Source organism: Oculina patagonica, chromosome 3 (assembly GCF_052425735.1).
Source record: "Oculina patagonica isolate OP01 chromosome 3, crgOcupat, whole genome shotgun sequence".
Taxonomy (NCBI): domain Eukaryota; kingdom Metazoa; phylum Cnidaria; class Anthozoa; order Scleractinia; family Oculinidae; genus Oculina; species Oculina patagonica.
Genome location: NC_135760.1, coordinates 1,477,977 through 1,502,941, shown reverse-complemented (window position 1 = coordinate 1,502,941; position 24,965 = coordinate 1,477,977). Strand labels below are relative to the sequence as shown.

At 39.1% G+C, this 24,965-nt stretch overlaps 2 protein-coding genes across 2 annotated transcripts in view; both read left to right on the top strand.

Annotated features, from left to right (window-relative positions):
• LOC144646101 (uncharacterized) overlaps positions 1-8,689 on the top strand; it is a 9,508-nt gene extending 819 nt beyond the window's left edge. The window contains exons 2-11 of the mRNA XM_078505624.1: positions 646-720; positions 817-888; positions 1,105-1,119; positions 1,304-1,402; positions 4,319-4,414; positions 4,877-5,122; positions 5,933-5,992; positions 6,318-6,560; positions 7,080-7,224; positions 7,675-8,689. Of these exons, the coding sequence (XP_078361750.1) occupies positions 646-720; positions 817-888; positions 1,105-1,119; positions 1,304-1,402; positions 4,319-4,414; positions 4,877-5,122; positions 5,933-5,992; positions 6,318-6,560; positions 7,080-7,220 (1,047 nt within the window). The 3' untranslated portion in view covers positions 7,221-7,224; positions 7,675-8,689. The remainder of the gene's footprint in view (positions 1-645; positions 721-816; positions 889-1,104; positions 1,120-1,303; positions 1,403-4,318; positions 4,415-4,876; positions 5,123-5,932; positions 5,993-6,317; positions 6,561-7,079; positions 7,225-7,674) is intronic.
• Positions 8,690-11,833: 3,144 nt separating this feature from the next.
• LOC144646082 (uncharacterized) lies at positions 11,834-24,780 on the top strand. Its single transcript, XM_078505605.1, has 13 exons — positions 11,834-12,018; positions 13,333-13,392; positions 13,895-14,086; positions 15,695-15,809; positions 16,450-16,637; positions 17,686-17,904; positions 18,960-19,139; positions 20,177-20,356; positions 20,707-20,856; positions 21,215-21,471; positions 22,247-22,328; positions 23,184-23,329; positions 24,503-24,780. Exons 1-13 carry the CDS (start codon positions 11,943-11,945, stop codon positions 24,647-24,649), a joined length of 1,992 nt encoding a protein of 663 aa, XP_078361731.1. The 5' UTR covers positions 11,834-11,942; the 3' UTR covers positions 24,650-24,780.
• The last annotated feature ends 185 nt before the right edge of the window (positions 24,781-24,965 follow it).

Genomic DNA, 24,965 nt, shown 5'->3' with positions numbered 1-24,965 from the left:
ATTTGTGTATACCAAATTGAAGAAACGTTGACTCTATGATAAGCATAAAACATGAACGATAAGACCGAATGAGATTCTGGATAGACAGCATTGGTAAGCTTAGAAATATTCCATTTTTTATAATCAAGATATTTTCTTTCTTTGAGATCTTTATGAGCACGATTCACGCAACCTGTCATTCTGTCACCGACGACGATTACTCTTTTCTGATTTCCCTGTAAACATTTGGGTCGCATCGTTTATGGTTTGTGCTTTTCATGGGTCATTCTCAATGTTTCTTGAATCAGGTATATACTGAATGTTTGGAAATGTACCATGCAACCACTGTTTTATGTAGGAGGCAGCGTATAGAGTGTTGAACACAAAAAGAAAAAATATATAGGGTGTCAAACTTCAAATCTGCTTACAAGTGCCAGGTTCAAATCTGTCACTCTGATCACTGGCTGGAGTTGTACATGTAGCACTGCAATCCCAATTTCACTTCCTTGATCTTGCTTGAACAGTGTACATGTAAATACACTGGGCGTCGATTGTCTATGGGTTGATTGGCATGAGTAACTGTATAGCCAATCAGTTTAGGAGTTTTCGAGGAGTTACTTGTTTGGTTATGCTTGTTTCTAATTTTGTGTTCCTTATTCTTTGCAGGGTCAGTCTGAGGCAGCTCAACTTCTGGCCACGTTCTGGCCTCGGCAAATGCAAGAAATCAGAAATATGAATACTGTAAGATATGACAGGGGAACATTTTTCTTTTCTTTTCAAATGATTAGAAGGTTCAGTACAAGTCATGTAGTCCCTATTGTTTCTTTTCCTGTTTAGAATGATTTTAAAATTCAAGAGTTACCACTAGCAAGAATCAAGAAGATAATGAAACAAGATGAGGAAGTAAAGGTCAGTGCTTGTGCAAGACATTTTATTTCTATAGTACTATATCTCTCACCACCTATACTGGTGTATTACTGGGGAAATCTTACACAAAATGCTGAAGGGTGACCTTTATTGGATTTAAATGCAAAAGAAACTAAATTGCAGGTTACCTGTTTGTAAATTATTTTTGTCAGGAATACATCTACACTGTACTCACAATGTTTTGTTCTTATTTCACAGATGATCAGCGCAGAGGTGAGGATTGGAACTGGTTGAATTTTTTTGTGTCAATCCATGGTGTAAATTATGTATTCTATAGCATAGAAATTAATCTTGTGTGTCATAATTTGAAAATACAATTGCAATACTGAAAAGTCCAATTTCATGTATCGAGGACATTGTTTAAGTACAGATGGTTTAATTTGTTTGGCTGTTTTAGGCTCCTGTTTTATTTGCCAAAGCTGCTCAGATTTTCATCAATGAGTTGTCTCTCAGAGCTTGGATACACACAGAAGATAACAAGAGAAGAACACTGCAGGTACAATAATAAGCATTTCTTCCAAATGTACAGTCCAATCAAAAAAATTATTGCTCCACCCATAACCCTACCCTTTAAATATATACAATGTACATGCAATTTACTTCTATATAATGAAACAGGTTTTGATCATTTACAAGAGTAAATCATACAATGATATTTATTATCAGTGGTAAAACATGTATTTGTGCGTGCCATGATCATTTGTGGTCACTGGTGTATGTCAAACCATGAAAAGTTAACCCACTGGCGCTTGTACGTGTGCCGCCCGTAACCCCGTGCAAAACCACCCCTAAAATGCCTGTGCCGCCCGTAACCGCCCGTAAAAACCGCATCGTGACAAATGCCCTTTCCCTCCCTCCCTGGAGACTTTTTGGTTCTCCTATTGTTCTATAGATAATAAGGGCAAATAAACCAATCAGAATCTGCTTTCTGCGCATATTTTTAGGGAACTCTTGGGGTCCTAGAAAGAAGGTTTTTTGTCTTATTCCGTGCGTTGAAAATGTACAAGAAAATCATGGCGCCCGGCGTCACGTATTTACAAACTTCCAAGGCCTTGTTTCGACGTTTTTGCTTGTTTACAAGCTAAAAACGTAGAATAGGGGTTATGTGAACAAAATTTGGAACCACATATTTGTAAACTCTCAAGGGACGTTTTTAATTTCTCAAGGGACTGTTTTAATTTCTCAAGGGATTACTTTCCGCTGTGGGTGATCACTTGTGGAAAAAACGTGACTTGTCACATTTACAAACGTTATATAACAATTTTAAAAGTGATATGTCAGCTTTCTTATCTCAACGCACGTGTGTCTGAAAGGCGATCTATAAAAAGCGTCGCACAAACAATGGATTGCGTAACTAAAACACGAATAAATAATCACTAGCACTTACATCGTTTAAAAATTACAAACGTCAAAAATAAACCATACCAAAAAACTCCCTCTTTTCAAAGATATTATTGAAGTTAAAACAAAATAATGCAAGAGATGGGGGCTTCTTTTAGCTTAGGAGCGGTTAAAAATTCGTCATCAGCCTACGTCGTTAGGGATGAGATTTCGCGTTGACAGCAATGTTGCATGAATCGTCTTTACAACATGCGATCGTATCTACGCAGTTCGAGTGGAATTTCAGTCAAAGACAGCAAAATTCTTTCGTATTTCATCTTCAAATATAATTCGAAAGCATTCACTGTATATATGGCTTTTGTTTAATCCTGGGTCTTGATATCCGACCCTCACAGAGCCTAGACAAAACGCAGCTTGAGTGTAACGATTTGTTTACGCCTCAATTATAATTATGCGCAATGTTTTCTCCGACAGTAGTCGGAAATATCCGTATTTTTTTTCGTGCTTTTTCGTGGAGCAATCGTAACGATACGGCCTTGAACACATTGAACAGCGGTCTACCTATAACAATTCAAATGTGGCGTCGCAAAAACAAAGCGTGGAACGCATATTTTGCTGTTTCGTTTGCTAATTTCGCTGCCGTAATCGACTGCCTCGAAAGGTCCTTGCAATTTTAAAGAATAGAATTGTCAGATCTCGGTGAAATTTGCACTGTTTATTTGTGTAATGTTAAGGAATATGTGTATAAATACCCGGCGCAGACGAGCCATTTTTGACAAAATTATATGGCTGCATTTCCTCCGCGAAGACAGGAAATTGTTAAACTAAACTACAAAGCAACTGTAATGATAAGTTCAAAGAACAATGCACATGATAAACCTTCGACTCATACTTCATGCAAAAACGTCGATATCTCGAAGAGACTTTGAATTTTGATTCTGAAGACAAAAAATACCATCTTTGAGACTTAAAAAGGAAAGAAGAAACACTATAGGATATTTAAGTGGCCCTAAAACGGAAAACCATGGAGTACAGAGTGCTAAAACCTTGTTGAAGAAGGATTCATCTTTCCTTTCACGGCCGCTAAGACATGCCGTAATGGCGCTTACAAGTGCATTTTGAATTCAAATCACCGGCTTGAACACGGCCTAAATGCAGCTTCTCAAGACTTCTGAAAACGAAATGGTAATGTACTGTTATTGCTTCGAATTTGGATGTAATTTTTTGAAGGATCGGTAGATCCATTAAGTGTACAATTGACTCCAAAAGCCGTCTGCTAAATTTAAAACTTCGCCTTCGACATGAACATGTGGATAATTAATTCTGCCGTGCAGTACAGCACGGCTCGAAAAACTTCGGTATTTTGACGCTTATGACCACATTTCTTGGCTTCAGCCTAACTGAAAACAAATTCTAAACAAAGTTTCTTTCAAGTTTTTGTCATTTATCAATTTTAAGTGCGGAATTTTATGCTTTTGAAGGCGAACAGATTTGTTGCGCATGTGTTGTTATCTGACACCTATTATTTTGGGAGACTTGCTTCTTCATTGTTTAGCTCTGCTTTAGCTCTTTGAATTATGTCTATCGCTTTAGAAAATTACAACAGTGCTTCAGAATATACAAAGGAGTATGTTTATTAACATTAAAATTAAAGGGACGCATAGAAAGCTGTGCTAGTGTTAAGTTAGTGGTCGGAATTCTGTAATTTTGTAAGCGTTGTTTATGCTTTTTCACTCTTTTGGTCATACATTGATATTTCAACATGTCTAGTTTGAATAAAAGTTTACTTCAGAAACTAATGGTTTGTCTGAATTTACTGCGCATATGGTTTATTTTTTCCACTCGTACGTTTGCGTTCAATGCCGTAAAATAGCCAGGTATTTAGGGGTGGGTGCGTGCGTAAAACCTTCAGGCGTCAATGGGTTAAGAGTTGAAAAAAACAAAAAAAAAAAACAAAAAAAAAACAACATGCTGTAACTGGACTGCAACATTTACTGCAGCATTGCTGCAGTGTGTAAGTTGTGTGTTAAAATTAAAGAAGTACATTAATGATTTCTTTTAATTATTTCAGAGAAATGACATTGCCATGGCAATAACCAAGTTTGACCAGTTTGATTTTCTCATTGATATTGTGCCAAGAGATGAACTCAAGCCTCCAAAGCGACAGGTACACAATGTACAGTGTAAATAAGCTAGCCTGTTGCTACCATTTACTGCAGTAGATTTTACCAAATTTTTACAGGTTAAAAGTGAACCTTGGATATGAGTATAGTATGCTAGTTTCAGTGCAAAGACTGCCCCCCCCCCCCCCCAAAAAAAAAAAAAAAAAAAATTCTCGTGTTTTTAGTACTGGATATATTAGTATATTCAACATCTTGTGTCTACTCTGAAAAATCTTATACCAGGAAGAAAAAACTTTGTTCTTTTTAACTGTCTGTTTTCCACTTTAGAAAATAATGCATGTGAAAGAGTTAAGTTACAGTAAACTGACTGAAGTACATGACTTGTATGGTGGGGACCGGCCAACTTCACAAATTTTTATACAAAAGTGCCATCATAGAGAGGTGTGAGAATTGACTGTACTATACATGTACGTGTAGTATGCTAAAACTGTTATGATTTTTGTCAGGACCCAATACGTCAGACTGTAGTTGCCCCAGATCAAGTACAATACTATTTCCAACTGGCCCAGCATCATGCTGTTACAATGCAGCAACAACAACAACAGCAACAACAAGGACAACCAGCACCGCAGCAGGCACAACAACCACAACCGCAGATGGCAGCACAAGTTCAACAACAGCAAGTGACTGTCAGCACGCAGCCGCAGGCTATCATCACTAGTGTGCCACAACAACAGATTGTTACCATGGCAGTAAGTTTATAGCAATGCCCGATTCCCTCTACATGTATGGCACGCGCCTGCAGGGAATCATGGTTGTTGTATTCATCAAACCATGCGCCAGACTTACCAACAATGGATACATCTACCATGATTCCAGGCAGGCACGCACTATAGAGGGAATCGGCCATTGACTGCAAAGGTCTGCCCACAAGTAGCAAAACATGCACATCAAGCATATATTAGGATTAGGATGCATTTTATTTATCTGCAGTGAATGTTACTCTCAGTACTTCTCTAAAACATGTAGACTTCTTGGCAACCATTGTTTGAACTGGTCATGCAACAAGAAGCATTGTGTGATGACTGCTATTAATGAAACATGCATTGTAGCTCTATGCACATAATAAAATTATCAGGTTTCCTTAGGGGCTATTCCCTTGATCCTTAAGGAAATTTTGAATGACTGAATCTTTTTGCTCAGAGAATTGATGTTTGGTAATGGAAACCGTTGCGCCAAACCCCTGCTGGTCGTACGTGTTGTTCATGAAACTATTTTATTAGGAATCGGTGTTCCAAAGGCAAAAGGAAAGAAAATACTTGCAATGCTAGCTGATTTCTGGTTAAATAAAGATACATGATGTGCACTGTTGCTGGTTTGTCTTGGTTAAGGTTAAAGTAGATAGCAAAATGCATAACTTAATTTTTTTTTTTTTTTTTTTTTTTTTATTTTTTTTATTTTTTTTTTTTTTTTTTTAAATAAAAAAAAAAAAAAAAAAAAAAAAAAAAAAAAAAAAAAAAAATTAATAGTAAACTAGTAATGCAAATCTTAACTTTTTGTAGCCAGGACAGGCTCAGATGATACAGAACCAACCACAGGAACAAAGTGAGGTGCAGTATCCAGTGAGTAGAAACACAATTAATTTTAGGCTCAATCTTCACTGTTTACTTTGCTAGCCTGCTGTCGAGCCAAGTGGCTCATCAGACCAGAGCTTATCTGTTCTGGCGTTAACCAAATTCTTATTATATTAATTAAAACACATTTTTTTTTATCTGAGATCGGCAATATGTGGTGCACAATCAGCTATCTGAAAGTAGCCACCCTCCAAAATTAAAGATAGAAAAAGACTGCTTAATTTAAAAATACTAGGGTCATTACCTTCAGAACTGAATGGTTTTTCATTTGATCAGATTCAATTCATTGCAACACTTTCCTGTCTGTTTGCAGATTTTCAACCCAGCTCAAATGCAGTACATCCGTATGCAGCAAATCCAACAGCAACTCCAACAGCAGCAGCAGCAACAACAGCCGCCAGGTCAACAACAAGCACAACAACAAACAGCGCAACAACAACAGGCTGGACAACAACCTGCGCAGACGACTGCTGAACAGGCACAACAGCAGGCTCAACAGCAAGCACAGCAAGCTACTGCTCAACCAACGGAGTTCACGTTTACTTCCGGTGGCCAGGTACAATAATGAATGAATAAAGAAAGGATAAAGTTTTAAGGCTTATAGAGTGTTTTCTAATTGTCCCAAACCGAAACATTGTTTTCTCAACTTAGAAGAATAGTACATGTGTACATGTACACGTTACTCGGTAACATTAATTTGCAAACTAGGAAACGAAAACTACATATATACTTTCAATCTATTTTAACAAGAGTACTGAAAATAGCAAACTTACATGTGACACACTTATCCCTATAACGTACTCTAGTAAAGGCCAAAATTGTAAAGTGACTTACATGTAAAGTGTTTTCTCGTATTACCTCCGGTGTTAGTAAACATGAGTTCAAATTCGTGACATGTTGCACACTTGCAACGGGAGGAACATGCAATACGTGCAACAAAACTTTTCAACTTGCAATGCGATAATGTTGCAAGACAGGTTGAATGAAAATGTTGCCCGTATTACTGGGCCGTAACTCTGATGTACTCTTATGTAACTCTGAAGTCATTGTTGTGTTTCTTGTTCATTATCCAAAGATTTACCAGATCCAGCAGCATCCACACACTGGAGTGACAGCTGTAGCTGTAGCAGCACCACAAGGAAGTTACATTCAGCAGCCAGGCGCCACCCCTGAACAAGCATCACTCACACCAAGTGAAGCACAGCAACAACAGTAACCAGGTAATTGAATTACCAAAGATCATTGTACATGTAGGACTCAGTGCAAATGTGGCCGCCGTAAGGTTTTTGGCCCAGAAGAAACGTTTGGTCGATAGAATTTAATTACTTAATCTTTTAAGATCCAGTCGAAGGTAATCAATGGATGGAGTGTCATGGCTATACTCCTGTCTTATTAGAAAGTAGAGGGACATTTATATTTCCAAAAACACAATTCTTTTACATTTAAATCAGTCGCAAATTCGCAGAGTAACATTTGAAGTGTCACCATCAGTAGTTTTAGAAACGTGACCTGAGATGAAAAAAACAAAAAAAACAAAACCGGCAGCCATTTTCGCATAAGGTCGCGTTACTAGTGCGATGTTTTTCTAGCTGAGCAATGAGGTCATACATATTGAAAGAAGGTAAGCAAAGAGTTTCAAATTGAGTAACATTTTTGTTCTTATTTTCCAGGTTGCAAGCCAAAATGAAGTCCACTTAAAAGTTATTATATCGTAGAAATTCCGCCTGTATATATAACAGTGCTGCTACATGTACGTGTAAAGACTCGCCACAGCAGATGCTAAAGCGAAGTAATTTATTTTTGCTGCGATTGCTGCCGCTGTCCACTGTTTTATATGCATTTAACTCAAGTTGTCACGCAACCTAGAGACAAACTGGGATAGAGTATATACGTGAAAAAGACAAGAGCCTGGTTGAAGTTTATTCTAGTCCAGTGTTCCATGTGTCAAAAAAAAAAAAAAAAAATTCGTTAAGGTTTAAGTAAAAGAGTGAGGGTGGTGTACAGTTTGTAAAAAAATGGTTTCTTGTGATGCGTGTGTGTGTGTCGATCTGTTTGATCTCCTACCTTACCCTTTCTGTATAGTTTTCTCTTGACTTTTTTAGCCCACGTAGCAGGCGCTTTAGGGGATACTTTGCTGTCCTTGCGTTCTTTCCTTTGTGTGCTCTCCCTTCCTTTACTTTCGCTTTGTTGGAGGCGCCTCATCGCAAGCTATAGTTTCCTGTGAGTTGTTACTTTACTTCTCTAACGGAAAACTTTCACAATCTGATTAAAAAGGTTTGAGTTATGTTCGAGATAGGGAATTACATCAGAGTCTAATATTAAACTGAAAGAGGGAAATCTAACGTGCTAACTGTCCCTACCATCTGCATGACGCTGTAAATGAATGCACGCCCCCCTCGCCCAAAAATGCATTCGTTAATAACCTAGCTGGCCTAATACTGGGGATGCACGCCACTGTACTGTAAAATAATATTACTAATAATTATTACACAAGCTATTATATTCATGTTCTTTCTTCTTCAATTGAAATCTTCGGTACCTTCACTTGCTTCTGTCCTCTAATATTGCTAATTTTCTTTGCTCTCAAATCTTTGTATAGCATTCAGTAGTAACGAATTATGTGTCGAATGACTGCTATTTTTATTATGCATTGAGCGAAAACAAAATAAAGCTATTTAACATCAAGGCTGCTACTTCTTGTTTTTCGCGAATAAGAGACAATTGTGTCCAATTCTAACCTGTTCCTGAGGATCGCATTGTGGAGAGAAGTTTTCACATTTTCCTCTCATTTTGCCTCCAAACCTAAGGATATCAAGAAACAATGCCATCTCCTGGGTCTCTCAGTCTTTGTAATCCAAGATGGCAGCAGCCAAGCTGGTCGATCTGAATCGTGAAGCCTAACCCCCCCCCAAAAAGATGCTAAATTCAGGCTAGATCGTCAATCGTGTAAAATTTGCGATTCAAACTAAACTGATAGTTACTAAGACATCCTTCGCTGACTGGTTTTGGTTTTAAATAAATTCTAAGTCAAGTTGCGACTTTGTTCTGGCCGCCCGACACTATCTGGAATTTTTTTTTGTTCACGGGCTGGGCATAAGGTGAAAGGTAGCCCGCAAGTGCACCGTGCGTGCCATGTCGCAGAAGTACACTCTTTTTCCCCCTTTTACAACATTACATGTAACAGTTTCAACGTGTATATTGCGTGAATTGGTATGGCACGACTATTGGCCATAGTCCATTTTGCAGATACAGTGCCCATGTTGATTCTCCCCCGGGCATCCTATAATATTTAAGAGTTTTTATGATGGTAATTACAGAATATCACAATAAAAGAATAAATCATATCAATGAGCATTATAGGATGCCCTGGGGGCAAAATCAATATAGCTGCCGTATCTGCATCCTCGGAGACCCAGGGGCAGTTAGTGGGGGCGGGGAAAAGTCTATCGGGCGAAAAAATCGGCGAAGAAAAGTCAAGAACGAAAATGCACGTATCTGCGAAATGGACTGTTGCTTCAGCCGACTTTATCCTAGGCTCTCTCCTTTCCCTCCCTTGTCTCTGAGGAGAGAGTCTGGGATGTAAGTTGCCATAACTCGCCTTCACGTATTACAATATTTAACCTGAACACGAAGATCTCCCTCTCTTATTCCACGATCCACCGAAAGAAACAACAGCAACAATAACAACAACAGAAACAAAAACAAGACAAGACAAGAAAGGAACAAGGAACCATTACTGGCCGAGAGCTACGATCGATGAGAGTATAGACATGTATAGATCATGCAGTACATGTGGTCGGTGGTCGCAAATGTAGTCAATTGTGTGTGCCGGCCCCATCTCAGCCATTTTCAGATTTTCAAGAAGGGTCATTCACCGGTATTGAATTGATTATTTTCCCTATTCTTATGGCCTCAATGTCTCCTTTGCTTGATGCATCAAAATTGCGAAGGGGATATTAGATGTTGATCATTTTAAAAGACAATAATAAACAAGTCGGTTTGGCAAGTTCGTTTGTGCAAAATCTAACCTTTTACATTAATAAAAAAAATAGCGTCTTTTGATTGTCAGTATTCGTCTCTTGCTGAAGAGAGCAGAGGCGTTAGCTGTCCTTGCAAGGTTCGCGGCCTTCACAACATTTACAGAACTAAGTTGTAAGAATGTTGGATAGAAAAACTAATGGGCGAGAGGCAAAACAATCACTTTGAACTGAAAAACATCGCTTTCGATGAAAAGAAATGTCCAATTTTAGAGTTGCTTTGTAGTGCTGTTTTTATTTTAACCGAATTTCGCAAATAACGCCGCATCGAGACTGCGGCGCTTATCACTTTTTTGTCCCAAATGCGGTGCTTATTTGAGGGCGGCGCTTATTCGAGTAAATACGGTATGTTGTCAATGTCTTTCTGTATGTGGAAATCAGCCCGCCATTTCAAATCGACTATCTCTTGCATCTTTTTTATGTAACAGTTGTTATAATTAAACTCCTCTAATATGGACTGCTTTTTAAAAATCCAGTCAAAACCCAATTTTACGCGGCTTCGCTTTCTTTTGGTCATTAAAGTTTTCCGGCGTTTCTGCTAGCACCGAAGAGCCTCTTGAAAGCTGCTTCAAAATTGCATTTCTACGCCCTCCGCAGTGCATATACATGGTTTACAAAACCACAGTATTGATCTATTTGTGTAAATAAAGAAAATTAGTAATAAAATTTGTGTTTATTTTGAAAATAAATCGTTAACGAAATTCAGCAAATTGAATATGCCGCTGACGTGTGATCCGCTATAAGTAAATCGTGATTTTTTTTCAAATGGTGGCTACGTGCAAAACATCTAAGGATCCGAGGCAGAAAAGTTTAGTTATAATAAAAAAGGCTGGTATTTTGTCGCTTAAGAGTTCATAAAATTTGTATTTTACCAGGGTTTTTTTTTATCAAAACTTAACAGGGTACCTTGGGACTTGTTGAAGTATATTCTTGGAGTTAACTGTTCATTTTTGTTAGTCCAGTGTCTGAAAATCTCTTAAGCCGCCTCTAAATGTCATCCGAACGATAGTACGTAAGGCTTTCTACGAAATCCTCAATTCTTATTTTTTTATTCAAAATAGTTTCCAATAACCAAGGTTGCTAAACTACGCAAATGGAATGTTTGTCGATTTGCTAGAAATTTAACACCATAATCATTTTGATTTCTGAATATTTTTGTTTTCCGTTAAGCTGACGTTTTCCATTAAACCAATTTGGATGTTTTTATTAGTTCTTCAAAGGGCGGAAATAGAGGCCCATTTCCTATAGGATGCAACGGAGAGTGGCTAGCTAAACACAAACTTAAATAGCAACTGTTACTTTTGCAATAGCATCCACGAATTGAAAATGAAAAATCACACATATAATTTTTTTACAGTTGTGTAGTTTAATAAAACGTGTGAAGTATTGGAACACTAACAAGAAAACGTCTGTCTAAATAGTCCTTCTTTTTAGTTTGAACAATAACAGATCTTTGCTGTACGTTTCTCTAATTATATAAATTCGCACGGAGCACTACTTCAGTCCTAAAACGTTGCCAAGGTTAAATGTAATTTGATACGGTATCATTTTAATATTCTCTTCAATTCTTTCGTAATTCGGTCGCTAAAAATTAGAATGTAACGTAGAATTATTGTCTTTGGCATTTCTCGTCCAATCAAAGCAAGACTATGGAAAGTGTGAGGATACATTGTCACCTATTCTATAGAGCTTTGTAAATTTTTTTAAAAGTTACCAACGGAATACGGTTATTAGCTTGGGAAAATGGCATCTGAACATTTCTGAGCTCTGGGCACATAAAGGGCGAAACTGCGTCAAAGTCTTCCTATTTCCCAACCACCCGAAGTACGCTGGTGTAGAAACTTCACTGCATCCATAAGAAGTCCGTTTACGGTCTGAATTTAATATAACCGGGGACGAAAATGGCCGTTAAAGGTGTCTTCTTTGTTTTTGTGGTTCTGGCTTCGATGCTATACAGCAGCTTTGGCTTCCCAACAAGTGAGTATTTATTTAAAGTTTAATCTCGACCAAGTAAGTTTGTGGGGGAATTTCTTTTACAGCAAGCCACCACACTAAGTTTCCAAGTACCTAGTTTTCCCTCTTCCACTTCAAAATAAAATTAAAAATAATAACTAAACTGTTTTGTTGTCCAGCGCTCAGTTTCAACACATTCCTTCGTGGCATTAGAATTTTTTTTAAAGCCAACAGAATACGTTAAAAGGGACGTTCCATGCAAACAAACGAAAAAAAAAAAAAAAGAAAAGAAAAAAAGAATCGACAGAGTTATCCTTGAGATATATTTAGCAGTGTCTGGATTATTTTTACCGGCCTAGATTCTCACATAAAGCAATCCTTGCACGTGCGTTGTGTGTTTTTTAGTGGCAGCTGAGATCACATTTTCTGACTGAAAGTGACTTCGGGGGACCATTCAAGATTCAATACTAGTGTACACAGAGTCGAAATTTTCATTAAGGTTTTCAGTGCTCAGTTGACATTTACAACGAGCTATTTTAAACTGAGCTTCTGCTGTGGAAGGCTTTCGCGAAATTTTACCAGTGCTGTATTTGTTGAATGAAAATCAATGTGTCCACTTTACTTGAAATGTTTTACAGCTTTTGTTTCAAAACTCACAAAATCAACATCACATTGAAGAGTATGCCTGAAATAAAACTGTATGAGTTTTTGTTGCTAGGTGAATCTATTTGCTAAGCATGTTTTTCAAGTCAGAGATTTCTGACATATCAGCTAACACCTGAGCGAACACAACCTGAACAGCATCCGGGGGGAGGGGGTAGAAGGAGGAACATCATCCGGGGGGGAGGGAGAAGAGAAATCGTATATGAAAGCGACGGAAATGCTTGTTGGCATATTGGAATAAAACCTTTAAAGGAGACTAATCTAGGCGTGTTGAGTCCTAAAAGATACCATTTTTTTCTTTTTTTTTTTCTCTTTCTCTTTTTTTTTTTTTTTTTTTCCCCCCCCCGCCCCCAAAATTTCTTCCTACCCTAGTGTTACCAAAATACCTTAATTTACACCAATAAGCGAGACGACCAACATCCCGGCCCCCTCCTCGACCCTCTTTTTCAAATGACCCCCTCCCCCCCTTAACAACATACAATGTGAAGTGCGGGGCAACGACGAATTTATCGCAGTCTTGAATTGTTATAAGACTAGAGTAAACAAATACTATTCTTGCTGCAAAACAGTGCTGATTCGAAAACTTCGGGGGAAAAAACACGTGATGTGTGGTCCCACCCCCGAATACCCGCTATTCCCTGCGCGATATTTACTGTTCAGCAATATTTTTGTCAGCTGAAAGAGACGCAGAAGAAGAGGAGGAAATTTCAAGTCACCTCAACAAAGCAAATAAAGGCGAGTGAGGAGATAGTTTCATTAATTTTACTTTAGTGAAGCAACAACGTTAAAGGACATATTTTTGTATTTTTTTTTGTCAAACGTAAACTACAAGATCAAAGTTTCAAGATGAATGAAAAAACCATGGGCGCCCGCTCTCGCTTAAACGCGCCACTCCTTGAAAAAGGGCCCGCCTATACAATCACGAAATTTTAAAAATATAAACTAAACTAGCTCCACATCCTTGAAAACCAGTCAGAATGAATGTTTGAAGTAGGGAAAGGCAGAATTACTCCAGGTTTCTGCATGGTCAAAAACAAAACGAAGAGTGAAAATGGAAACCTTGAAACTTCACAAGGACCCTGGGAGCTTGAGCGAGCAAATACGGCATAACAATTGTTTTTCTGCGGTTTTTCGACATAGTAGTTTGCCATGCCATGTAAGACTTCACAAAACGCTTCACCAAGTGTCCTGGTTGTTTAATTCACCATTTTAAATGCAATTCCTTTTACTATTGCAGGCGTCGCTAAATCTTTGTATGAGGGTGATATCGTTTTGTCCGCGTTTGATCGGAGGTTCGTGGATACACGAGAGCAAGGCGATGTTGACGGGGATCTACCGCAAAGCCGACAAAAACGAAATGCTAACCGCAATAGAATGACTCTTTGGCAGAACAAAGTCATCCCTTACAAGTTCGATCCAAGTCTTCCGGGTAAGAATATTACAGCAGCTGGATTATGAAGAAAGCTCGCTGTCTCACTGATGTTCCCATTAATATAAAGCAGTTGCATATCACCTAGGTTATATGCTTCTGTATAAAGACATTTTAAAGGGACTATGTCACGGAGATTTCGCAGACTTTTGGTCTAAACTGTTCTGAAATTAGTGGAAGAGCAACCTAACCCATAAAAAACAATATATTTGAACATCTTAAGGAAGATATAACCTTAATTTGTGGATAGAAATCAAGCTACGGCTATAAATATCGATTTTTTTGAAGACGCGCGGAAACAATTTGCAATCCGTTTCCATCCGCGCCATTCGCAGCCAATAATTATGCTACATGTAGTTACAGTTTCAGTGCTCTAATATAGCAATTTTTAATAAAAATGGACTATTATTTCTAGGTTTCATGCGACAAAAATATAAATTTTGGCTGTTCAAAAATCTGGTAAAATCCGTGACATAGTCCCTTTAAAATCATTTTTCGCTTTGGAGATTTGACTGAGCTCTATTTTCGACTGGGGAGGCTGGTTTTAATTAAAGTAACCCTAACAGTTTTGCTGATACCCATTTACGCTTAATTATATATTGGTAGATTGAAGTACTTTGAGAGTCAAGCGTCTTCTTCCCCAAGGACACATCAACACAGCTCACACGGCAGTGATTCGAGCTAGCACTTGAACCCGGGCAGCTCGATTCGGAGCCCACTGTGCCCACTGCGTTATCTTTCGACCGCCACGGCTCCTAATGTAGTGGGAAGAAACAGACGAAAAAAATGTTGTTTTTGTATGCTAGAGCAGTTTTCAATTGAGTGCCGTAAAACCAAAACCAAAGTAATTACTCTGGCCAATCACAAAGAACACAGACAATCCAGTGAACCAAACAAAACTCGAAGCAAATACATGTGGCTGACACGAAGCGCGGGAAAACGTGCGCGAGCGAGTCACGATTGGTTTTGGTTTTAGTTCTGATTGGCTTAGAAAGTGGCGCGAGATTTTTTAGCCAATCACTCAGCGTAGTAATGCAAAACCAAAGCAAACGCAATTAACTTACGACACTCAAGTGAAAACCGCTCTATATACTTTTGCGACATGTACCAATTTTCTTTTATCATTTTGGGGAGCGGGGATGGCACAGTAGTGAGAGCGCTCGCCTCCCACCAATGTGGCCCGGGTTCAACTCCCGGACCCAGCTTCATATGTGGGTTGAGCTTGTTGTTGGTTGTCGTGTCGCGCTTACTCCGACGGTTTTTCCCCGGGTCTCCGGTTTTCTTCTCTCCCTCAAAACCAACACTTTCAATTTTCAATACGGAGGCCCCATTAGGGGTTAGGGATACGGGATATTTGGGGGAAAATTATAGCTGTTATAGGGATCCGGGTTATTTCCGGGAAAAATGAGATTGTGGGATATCGAACTAATGGGATTTAATGAGAATCAATGGGATACGGGATATTTAGGCCAAAAATTAATGAGATACTCGGACCCCCGCTAATAGGGCCTCAATACGATCGGAAATACACGGCCCCACAAGCTTATACCTTTAATCCTCACCGTGTCTAAATAAAGGTAAATTATTAATTTATTTTGTCTGTTGCAGTCGATTATCAGACAGGTGTCCTTCAAGCTATAGCAGAGTACCACAAACACACTTGTCTGACGTTTGTCGAGAGAACTAATGAACCGAACTGGCTTCTGTTTGTACACCGAGATGGGTAAGGAATGAGTCGGTCTAGTTTACTTTAGACAACCCAGCAACTGACCATTGATTATAGTCGCAATCTGATTGGCTACCCAGGTGCTGGTCAGCAGTGAACCCCGTGGAGCATGCGCGTGCGGTGTCTGATTCGTCACAAGCAAAAACTATTAAACAAAATCTTACCGTTCATAAAACGCTGGTTTTTTGTCAATATTTTTTGTTAGTTAACGACCAGCGATTGGCTTATGCTAAGACAATACCACTTGGTTGGTTGTTTAATTTCGAAAGCGCGCAATACCTAGTTGAAAATTAGTGCGCGTTGGATTATTGAGACCTTAGTATATACCACACAAGTGAATAGTGCTTTTCACGCGCGCAAATTGGTTAACTTGGAGGTGATTAGCAAAGTACAATTCACTTCCGAGCAGCTAACTGAAGAGAAAGACTCTACAAGATCAGAAATTGGTTAACTCGGAGGTGATTAGCAAAGTACAATTCACTTCCGAGCAGCTAAGTGAAAAAAAAAAGAAACTGCCTTTGCGTGTCGCTTGCTTTACCGAAAGTGATGTTTAGTTAATAGATAATTACTTCGGCTCACAGCTTTATTGGGTATATATTGCAGGCAGCTGAGCCCGCATTTTCTCTCCTTTATTTAGATGCTGGTCAAGTGTGGGTAAAAAATACTGGAGAGTCAACTACGGACAAGAAGTTTCTTTGGGCAGCGGTTGTAACCACAAAGGAACAATCATGCATGAAATAATGCACGCAATTGGCTTCTGGCACGAACAGTCACGACCTGACAGAAATCAGTATGTAGAAGTGCTCTGGGAAAACATCATGGACGGTGAGTTTATATTGCGCACAATGGCTTCAGTCAAAGTGGCTACAAGATATATTATTTTTGTGTGTGGGGGGTGGGGGTGGCGGGAACCTGGAAGTCAACAGTGTGGGGACTCTACAGGAGTTGGGAAAAGGGAGGACAAAAAGCAGGATTCCTTAAGTTGCGGAAACCGGATTGGGAAACTTTTGCAACGTTGCGTAATATCTTGGAATAGAAATCGTACAAAGAGGCGGGGGTCACTAAGGAAGGGGCGGGATACGGGAGTTAAGGGTGCGGAATGCGGGAAGTGCAGATCCACCTGTCTCCCCTCTATTTCGTGCTGCATTACAACGCAGCAATAAAGGTCTGATGTTTATAATTACATGTCGAAAATGTCATGATGAAGTAGCCACTAAAGAAGACTTAAGCACACCTGTTTAGAGTTTTTGCTGCCAGAGGAGAAATGTGAAAAAAAAAATGAAGCGAATCACCGTGTTTTGGATGGTGGAGAGTCGCTGATTCCTGCGCTACACATCATACACCGTTGCGCACAATATTGTAGATGAAACTACACCTTGAAAGAAAAAGCAAATAAAATCAATTCAAAATTGTCAAGGATTCTATTGTAGGAAATACTTTGTTCGTGTGAAATTTACAACTTTGCCAAAAATACCCCCCCCCCCCCCCCCCCAAGAAAAAAATTTGAATTGTAAGCCCCCAAAACTCTCAAAGGCAAAACTCACGCCCACATTTTAACTATAAGCCATGGGCTTAAATTTTAATTTAAAGATAAACTTTTCCTATTTTAAGCCCCTATTGTAGGGCGTGTTTTGGGTTTCATATTATTGTCTTTAGAGAGTTGTACCATGTGGTATTCTTGTATGCACTAAAAAATTCAGTCACAGTATCCCGTCTTAATATAGAAACCCAAATATTTTTGAAACGCAAATTTTAATCCGAAAACAAGTTCTCCTCAAAATTAAGCCCAATTGAAAGGATAAGAATATAAGCGTACTAGGCTTTTGTTTGAAATTTCAAGGTATGTCACTTGCATTTTACTACTTTTGTTCAGGAGAGGCGCACAACTTTAACAAGTACGACCGAGGCAGGATTGATACTCTTCAGGTCCCGTACGATTATGATAGCATCATGCATTATGGTACAGATGGCTTTTCCAAGAACGGGAGACCCACTCTGAGGTCCATCAAGGACCCTTTAAGAGCACTCGGTCAGAGAACTGGCTTCACACAGATCGATATACAGGAAATCAACACTCTTTACGAATGCACCAGTAAGTCATATGATTGTAAATAGTTAATAATGGGACCATTATGTTAGAGAATCATCGGGGAGATAGTTATATCTAGGGTACCGCGCCTTTGAATGAGCAACGTGCACGTTAGATCACTTGCTTATAAACGGCAAATAACAGGTTCCTACGAAAGGGCAGTTTGCTAAGTATCCATTTGTTCTGTGTAGTGCGCAAATTTTTGTTGAGTGATAAAAAATATTTTTAGCTTAATTTCAAACTTCAAACTTCAAAGTTCAAATGAACTGAAAGATGGTAAAAAAAATTCGTTAGCATGGGCCTTATAACAAAAGCTCGCTACAAGTGCTGTAAATTAAGAACTACTGGCCGACTTAACTAATCTTACACGGAACTAAAACTGCCACCTTTAATTTCGGTTTTTGGCATACATGCTAAAGCCTGGTTCTCATATGATCGCCCGATCTTTTTTATCGCATCGATCGTTTGCAAATACTGAGACGATCGTCGGGATCGTAGGCGATCGAAGTGATTGTAAGCGATCGGGGGTTCTCATATGATCGTCCCGATCGCCTGGTATGTGCGATGACCTACTACAAACAATTATTTTAGTCCTAAATCCAACACAATGGCAGCCTTCAATAAAAAGCAAAACTCTTGGCCTCCTATCTTCTCAGTTATTGCTGTTTTGACGGCGAAGAAGGGAAAGAGAAGCTATAAAGATAGAACGGGCGATCCAAGCGTTCGTGATCGCCCCAATCGCCGCAGACGTTAGCGACCGTCTGTCTCGCAAGAAATATTTTTGAAGTGATAGAAGCGATAGAAACGATCGGGGCGATTATATGAGAACCAGCCTTAAGTGAACTGATAAATCTAAAATATATTTTTATGCTGAGCACACCTGAATTCGTAGAAGTTTTGTTTTAACAACGAAAATTTAACGGCGTCCTTGTCTTCTAATTGGCAGTATTCTGCACATCATGAGATAAAACTTGATACCAATACATTCCTTCTACCGTACTCAAAAGCAACTCCACACAAAGCCACATTGTTTTATAATAATTCTGTTTTCGTTGTAGATGCCATAAGTTCAGGCAAACCTGGATGGAGCAGCTGGTCGGACTTTGGACCCTGCAGTTCCAACTGTAGAAAAACTCGTCAAAGATTCTGCGCTTCTCCAAACAAGGATGTAGACTGTCCTGGTCAGTCATACGGTGTGCAGAGCCAAGAGGTGGTTTGCCCCCCTGACGAATGCAGTGGTAAGTAAAAAAAGTGTGTGTGTGTGTGTGTGTGTGTGTGGGGGGGGGGGGGGTGAAGAAGTAGAAGGAAGTCCGCGGGGAGTGGGGGAGAGGAGGGAAGGGATGAAAAGTGCAAGCGACACGCAACAAAAAAAAAATAGACAAACACCTTATTGCATAGCGTTCTCAAATAAAAGAAAATGAAAAAGCCAAATATGAAATAATTAGCTTTTATTCACAGCGAACTCATGCTAGTTAACAATTATTCACCGAGGTGAAGGTGAATAGTACTTTACTGATCACTTCGAGTTAACCAATCATAGCGCAAATAAAGCACTATTCACTTGTGTGGTATATACTAAATGTGAATATGAGAAGAAATAATCCAAAAGCTGTTATTATCGTAGTGCTGTCTGCTTTGTTAATTATTACAATTCGAGAATGTAGATTGTATGGATTGCCTAATTTTCTATTTGGCTTTTTTCATTTTTTTTTCCACGACACGTCGAAAATCAATCACGTTTGCGCTTGGGGCAGGGTGCTTTTTGAAGGATCTTGATTTTTATTTAGCTTAAAATATGCATCACGGTGGAAAGACTGTTATTTATCGTAGTGCTGTCATCAGTGCTTAATAGGAACGTGAAATGCAACACATACCGTTCCCAAATAAAAAAACGTAATTAAGTCAACAATTCAATGTTTGCAATGAAGAAGATTCGTATAACATTGTTGAACTATATGAGTTCTATGTTGGGTTTTTTAGTTTCTTTTTTAGCACTCTGTTTTTTTTAATGTTTTTAGATAGTTTGGTTCAAACGATTTCTTGAATAGAAATCGACGACGTTGGAAATTGTGTTCTACTAACCAGTGGAACTTTTCAACTGAATCAATGTTATTGATCAACCAAACCAAGAACCAAAAACCGTATTTTTCCTTGCGGTATACCAAAAAAACTACACATAGATATCCAATCACACTAAAACCTGGTCCCTGCAAAACACCATCTGAACTCTCTACACATAATTATGATAACTTATGCATCATAATGTATTCCACAGCACCCGTGGATGGCCACTGGGGCCGCTGGTCATCATGGACCGCTTGCAGTAAGACTTGCGGAGACGGGACGAAAGTAAGAACTCGTAAATGTGACGATCCGACCCCGGCTAATTCCGGGAAACCTTGTTCTGGAGACGATAAACAGCCAGCAGCTTGCATCAATAGGAGGTGTGGTTTAGGTAAGTATCATACAACATTTCTTTTAATTGCCATTAAAAACCGAAAGCTCTGCGATTTTTATACCAGATGGGAACTTCTGTTGTAATCTTATATTCGTTGTATATTTCAAGGAAAGAAATGGAAGTCCGCTGGATTTACTAAGCTTAAATAGTTTAACGCGCTAGAAAGTTTTTTTTTATTAAACTTAAGGGAATTAATTGTGTATCCGCATGGTCTGTATGTTTCACTGTGTAGGCAAAAAAAAGTTAATTAGCATGTTTGGGACGCAGCACGGCAGTTTTCTTCAGAAACCAGCTAACCGTTTCGTTCTACGATGTACTGATCAATTGGCGATTGTGTTTGTTAACAGGCCCCGATGACTGTGACTTTGACTTTGGCGATGGATTCTGCCGCTGGTCAAAGAGCAATGACAACAAGGATAAATTTGAGTGGTTGTTAGGATCTGGTGCGACTCCCAGCAGCAAAACTGGGCCTTCCGCTGACCACACCAGCGGCGCAGGTACAAAGTTCACTTTAGAGCGGGTCAGTTTGAAGTTTGTCCAGTTGGCAGACATTTGAATGTGAGCTTATCTGAGTCATGACCACGTGCTTTTTACTGAGACAGCTGGCCTTCGCGCGGGTTGTTCTCTCTTTGGTTTCTACACCGTGTTGACAAGACCTAACAAGATCAAACAGCTGTCGACGATTGCATTTTGGCTTTCAGTTTCTGCTCTATCATGTCAGTCGCTTGTGTTCACCAAGAGAGGATAGCGGACCCCTTATCCTCTCTTGGTTCAACGTAGAACCAGTCTTGTTTGTATAATTTGAATTTAGTTTTTTTAACTTGAGCCCGATCTGCTATGTTTACCACTCCCCAGACAGCTACCTTTACGTTGAAGCGTCCAGTCCCGCTCAAGAAGGCAACAAGGCCAGGTTACTTAGTGATCAATTTCCAGCTACCGATGGCCGGTGCTTATCGTTTTGGTACCACATGTACGGCGAATCAACTGGAAGTTTAAATGTTTACGTCAAGGATTCAAGCGGCAAATCAACCCTTGTTTGGTCCAAATCTGGTGACCAAGGAGATCAATGGTCGGAAGCTAAACTGACGCTTGAAAGTAAATTAGATTACGAGGTGAAATGGTATTTTTTATTTCTTTGATTGTTGGAAAGGAAATTTTACTATTTAAAAAATAGCTTACAGGCAAAGTGTTATAATCAAAGTAACTACCAGATTAAAAAAAGAGTGAACGCATCATCATCATCATCATCATCATCATCACAACAACAACAACAACAACAACAACAACCAGACCAACAGCAACATAATCTACGATCTAGCAACAACAAAAATTGAAGACGTCAAAATCATGAACTTTTGGTGTAAAATCTGTATATAAAATCTGAAATCTCTGTTACTGGAAGTCTGTAATGATCTTAAATTATTGACAGTGGATAGTGTTGTGGATACTAAAACAGTGGATAGTATTGTTAGCGCACTCTGATTGGCTACTCAACCTCCGGACATCCTTTGCTATTCATCTCCGAGCAACTTGCGCGCGAAAATTGTAATTGTTGACAGGAATGAATGAGTTAAAAATCATTCTTTTGGGGTTATTTTATCGCACTGTTTTAGTATATGCTAAACAACTGTTCACCTTAGTGACGCTTGCCAGTTAGCCTCCTTCGCAGACGTTCTTTGGGTTCGTCACGCGCTCGTCGTGGGGAGAAACGCGTGACGAGCCCAAAGAACGTCAGCGAAGGAGGCTATGTGCCAGTGGATGATATTGACCAAATATCCACCACTAGACCTCAACTTCGGTAAATAGTTAATATAATTATAACAGGTGACACGCACAACGACTTCAACAAAATTCATTTCATATTAACGTACTGGCTTTATTCTGCAGGTGGAGTTTGAAGCCGTAAGAGGCACTAGTTTCCGAGGCGATATGGCACTTGATGATATCCGATTTACCGACGGACCGTGCAGTAAGTTTTGTTGTCAGTTCAATCTGTTGTGTGTGTTTGAAAAAAAAATGAAACTTTAACCAGTAAACTAGCGTTTCAAATATACTTTAGAATGTTAATATTTCTTCTGTTCCCATATTTAAACTATTCCGAACTTAAAGGGAACGTATCACGGGGAGTTTGATTGTTTTTCATCGAAACTGTGAACATGTTATGATACCTCTACTGAGAAAATAATCTAGAACACCAAGAGAAAGATATAAAGATAGAGCGCAAATATACCTTCTGTTCCCATATTTAAACGATTCCGAACTTAAATTAAAGGAACAGTATCGCGGTGTTTTTGATTGTTTTCGTCGAAACTGTGTTATGGTACCTCTACTGAGAAAATAATCTAGAACACCAAGAAAAAGACATCAATCAAATTCTTGAAAAAACAAAACAAAAACAAATCATGATCGTTTCTAGCGTATTTTGGTCTATTTTGGAAACAAAAAATGCGAGGACATGGCGAGAACTTTCGATCTATGGCCAGAGACACTCGGCGACAGTTTTACTACACAAGATTTTAATTTACAACGAACCTGGACCATTTAAAGTTTTTCGTTAACACACTGAAAAAATTATTATTTTCAAAATTACCCAAGATCCCCGTGATACTTCACCCTTTAAAGGTGCTCGCAAATCTGACTTTTAAAAATCACTATAATGAGTAGACAAATCACAATAATAGAGGAACGTCATCAATGTGAGGATATTGTCTTGATCTTCTACCAAATTCTTAGAACTAACATTTAAAAAAATCTATAGCAATCTGTTAAGAGAATTGAAATTTTGAGCAATGGTCTGACATGGTTGTTTTTCGATTCTTGACAGTGGAAGAAGTCGGCTGCTTTCAGGATAACAGCAAGCAGCGAGCCTTTCCAACGATGTTGAAAAATATGCGCGGCGGGATAGACTGGAATCATTTGGAGAAAATCGTTCAGAAGTGTGCTCTGCTGACAAAACAGAAAAATTACCAGGTGAGGTGCTCGGCCAATAGCGAAGCGCGCGAGTGACGTCACGACTCTCACAAGACTCAGACAAAGAAACAAGAATGGCGGACGATTTTCATAAAACACTTGCTCAAAACACTTTTCTGAAACGAAAACTTCGCCTAGAATCCCTCTATTTCTCTCAGAACACGCTGATATTGTCTGAGCCTCGTGGGGTATAATCATTTGCATTCTATTTTTAAACCTCGTAAAGCACTTTGTTTCTTGAGAGAGTTTGGTCACTAGGGTTAACCGTGCATGTGTGACTCTTGATTTGAGATGATAATCTCGCCCCCAGACCCGGCGCATTTTCGGTCAGAGGTGACCGAACGCTCAACGGGCTTCAAAATCCGCACAAGCAAATATCCTGGTTTTGGTTGGATTGTGCGCGTGAGACGAAGATTGGAGATGAAATGAACAAGTTTTCAACAGCCAATCAGATTCGGCCGTGTTTTTGGCGGGCTTTCAGTTTAGCCCAGAGGTCTTGATTCTTGGTGTCGACCAAAAGGATCGCGGGCTCTGGGGACGTGATTGAGCTAGTGGCAACAATGAAGTTATCGACAATGAAATTAAGTTAGTTTTGCGGTGTAGCTCTAGACAGCTTTGGATTTAAACACGAACATTTTTGTTGGGGTTACCATTGCACGTTAAAGATAACTTCCGAGGAAGAAAAAAATCTTTTTATCATCAAGAGGGTCAAGAAAAAACATGATTTGTCCAATAACTGATGTAGAAACGATGCAATAAGTTGTGTCAGGGTTATGCTAAAAAGCCTTGATAATGTTTTGTTCCATCAGATTGATCTTGTAAACCTTTTTCAGATTTAGCTACCTAACACAGTTAAAATACTGGTTGTAAGCCCCCTAGGCCGCTCATAACTCCCTCAGGTTATAAGACCCTCCAGATATAAGCTCTCCCCCTCCAACTAACTAGTTTCCTTACAGACTAGTGTATTTGAAATAGAATTACCCGGTAGGCAATAATATTTTTTACATTTTTACATTAAAACGTTTAGGCAGAGTGAACTTCATACAATATATCGAGCCCCTTCGGATATGACCGCCCCGCGCGTAATCAACCCATAGAAAATCGTTACGAAGCTGTATAAGCCCAGGTCTTCAGTATAACAGGCATTTACTGTGTTTAATTATTTTTTCTCAGGTTTTCGCCATTCAGTTTTACGGGGAGTGTTGGAGTGGAGACTCTTCCCAGGTGCATTACGATCGCTTGGGTGCATTGGATAAATCGAAGTGCCCGTTTGGAGTCGGCGGGCCAAGCATAAATGCTGTTTACAGACTTCTTCCTTAAACACCAGAGCAATATGTGATTTTGATATTAGTGGTTTATCAAAATACCTCGCAGAAAAAAAGTAAAGAAAAATATAAGTAGCATATGTAGCAGAAAATAACTCCAGAACAATAAAGTGAAATAAAAATAGAGGTCTGGAATGGTTATTTTGTGGTGATATTTTGGCGAGCATTTGCAATCCTAGAATTACATTTAGCTCCCATCGTGGTTTATTAAAGGCGCACTATTAAAGGGGTTTACATGGCTCTTCCCACTGTCTACACCTTATTTGCATTTTTCATTTGCACTTGGAAGTTTGAACTTCTGCACAACTCTT

Bases quoted from the DNA above. Each gene is read 5' to 3' on its own strand.
- LOC144646082 (XM_078505605.1), top strand. From the start codon at position 11,943: ATGGCCGTTAAAGGTGTCTTCTTTGTTTTTGTGGTTCTGGCTTCGATG. The intron at 14,087-15,694 runs GTAAGAATATTA...TGTCTGTTGCAG, and splicing joins GTTCGATCCAAGTCTTCCGG to TCGATTATCAGACAGGTGTC. The intron at 17,905-18,959 runs GTAAGTCATATG...TTTTCGTTGTAG, and splicing joins CACTCTTTACGAATGCACCA to ATGCCATAAGTTCAGGCAAA.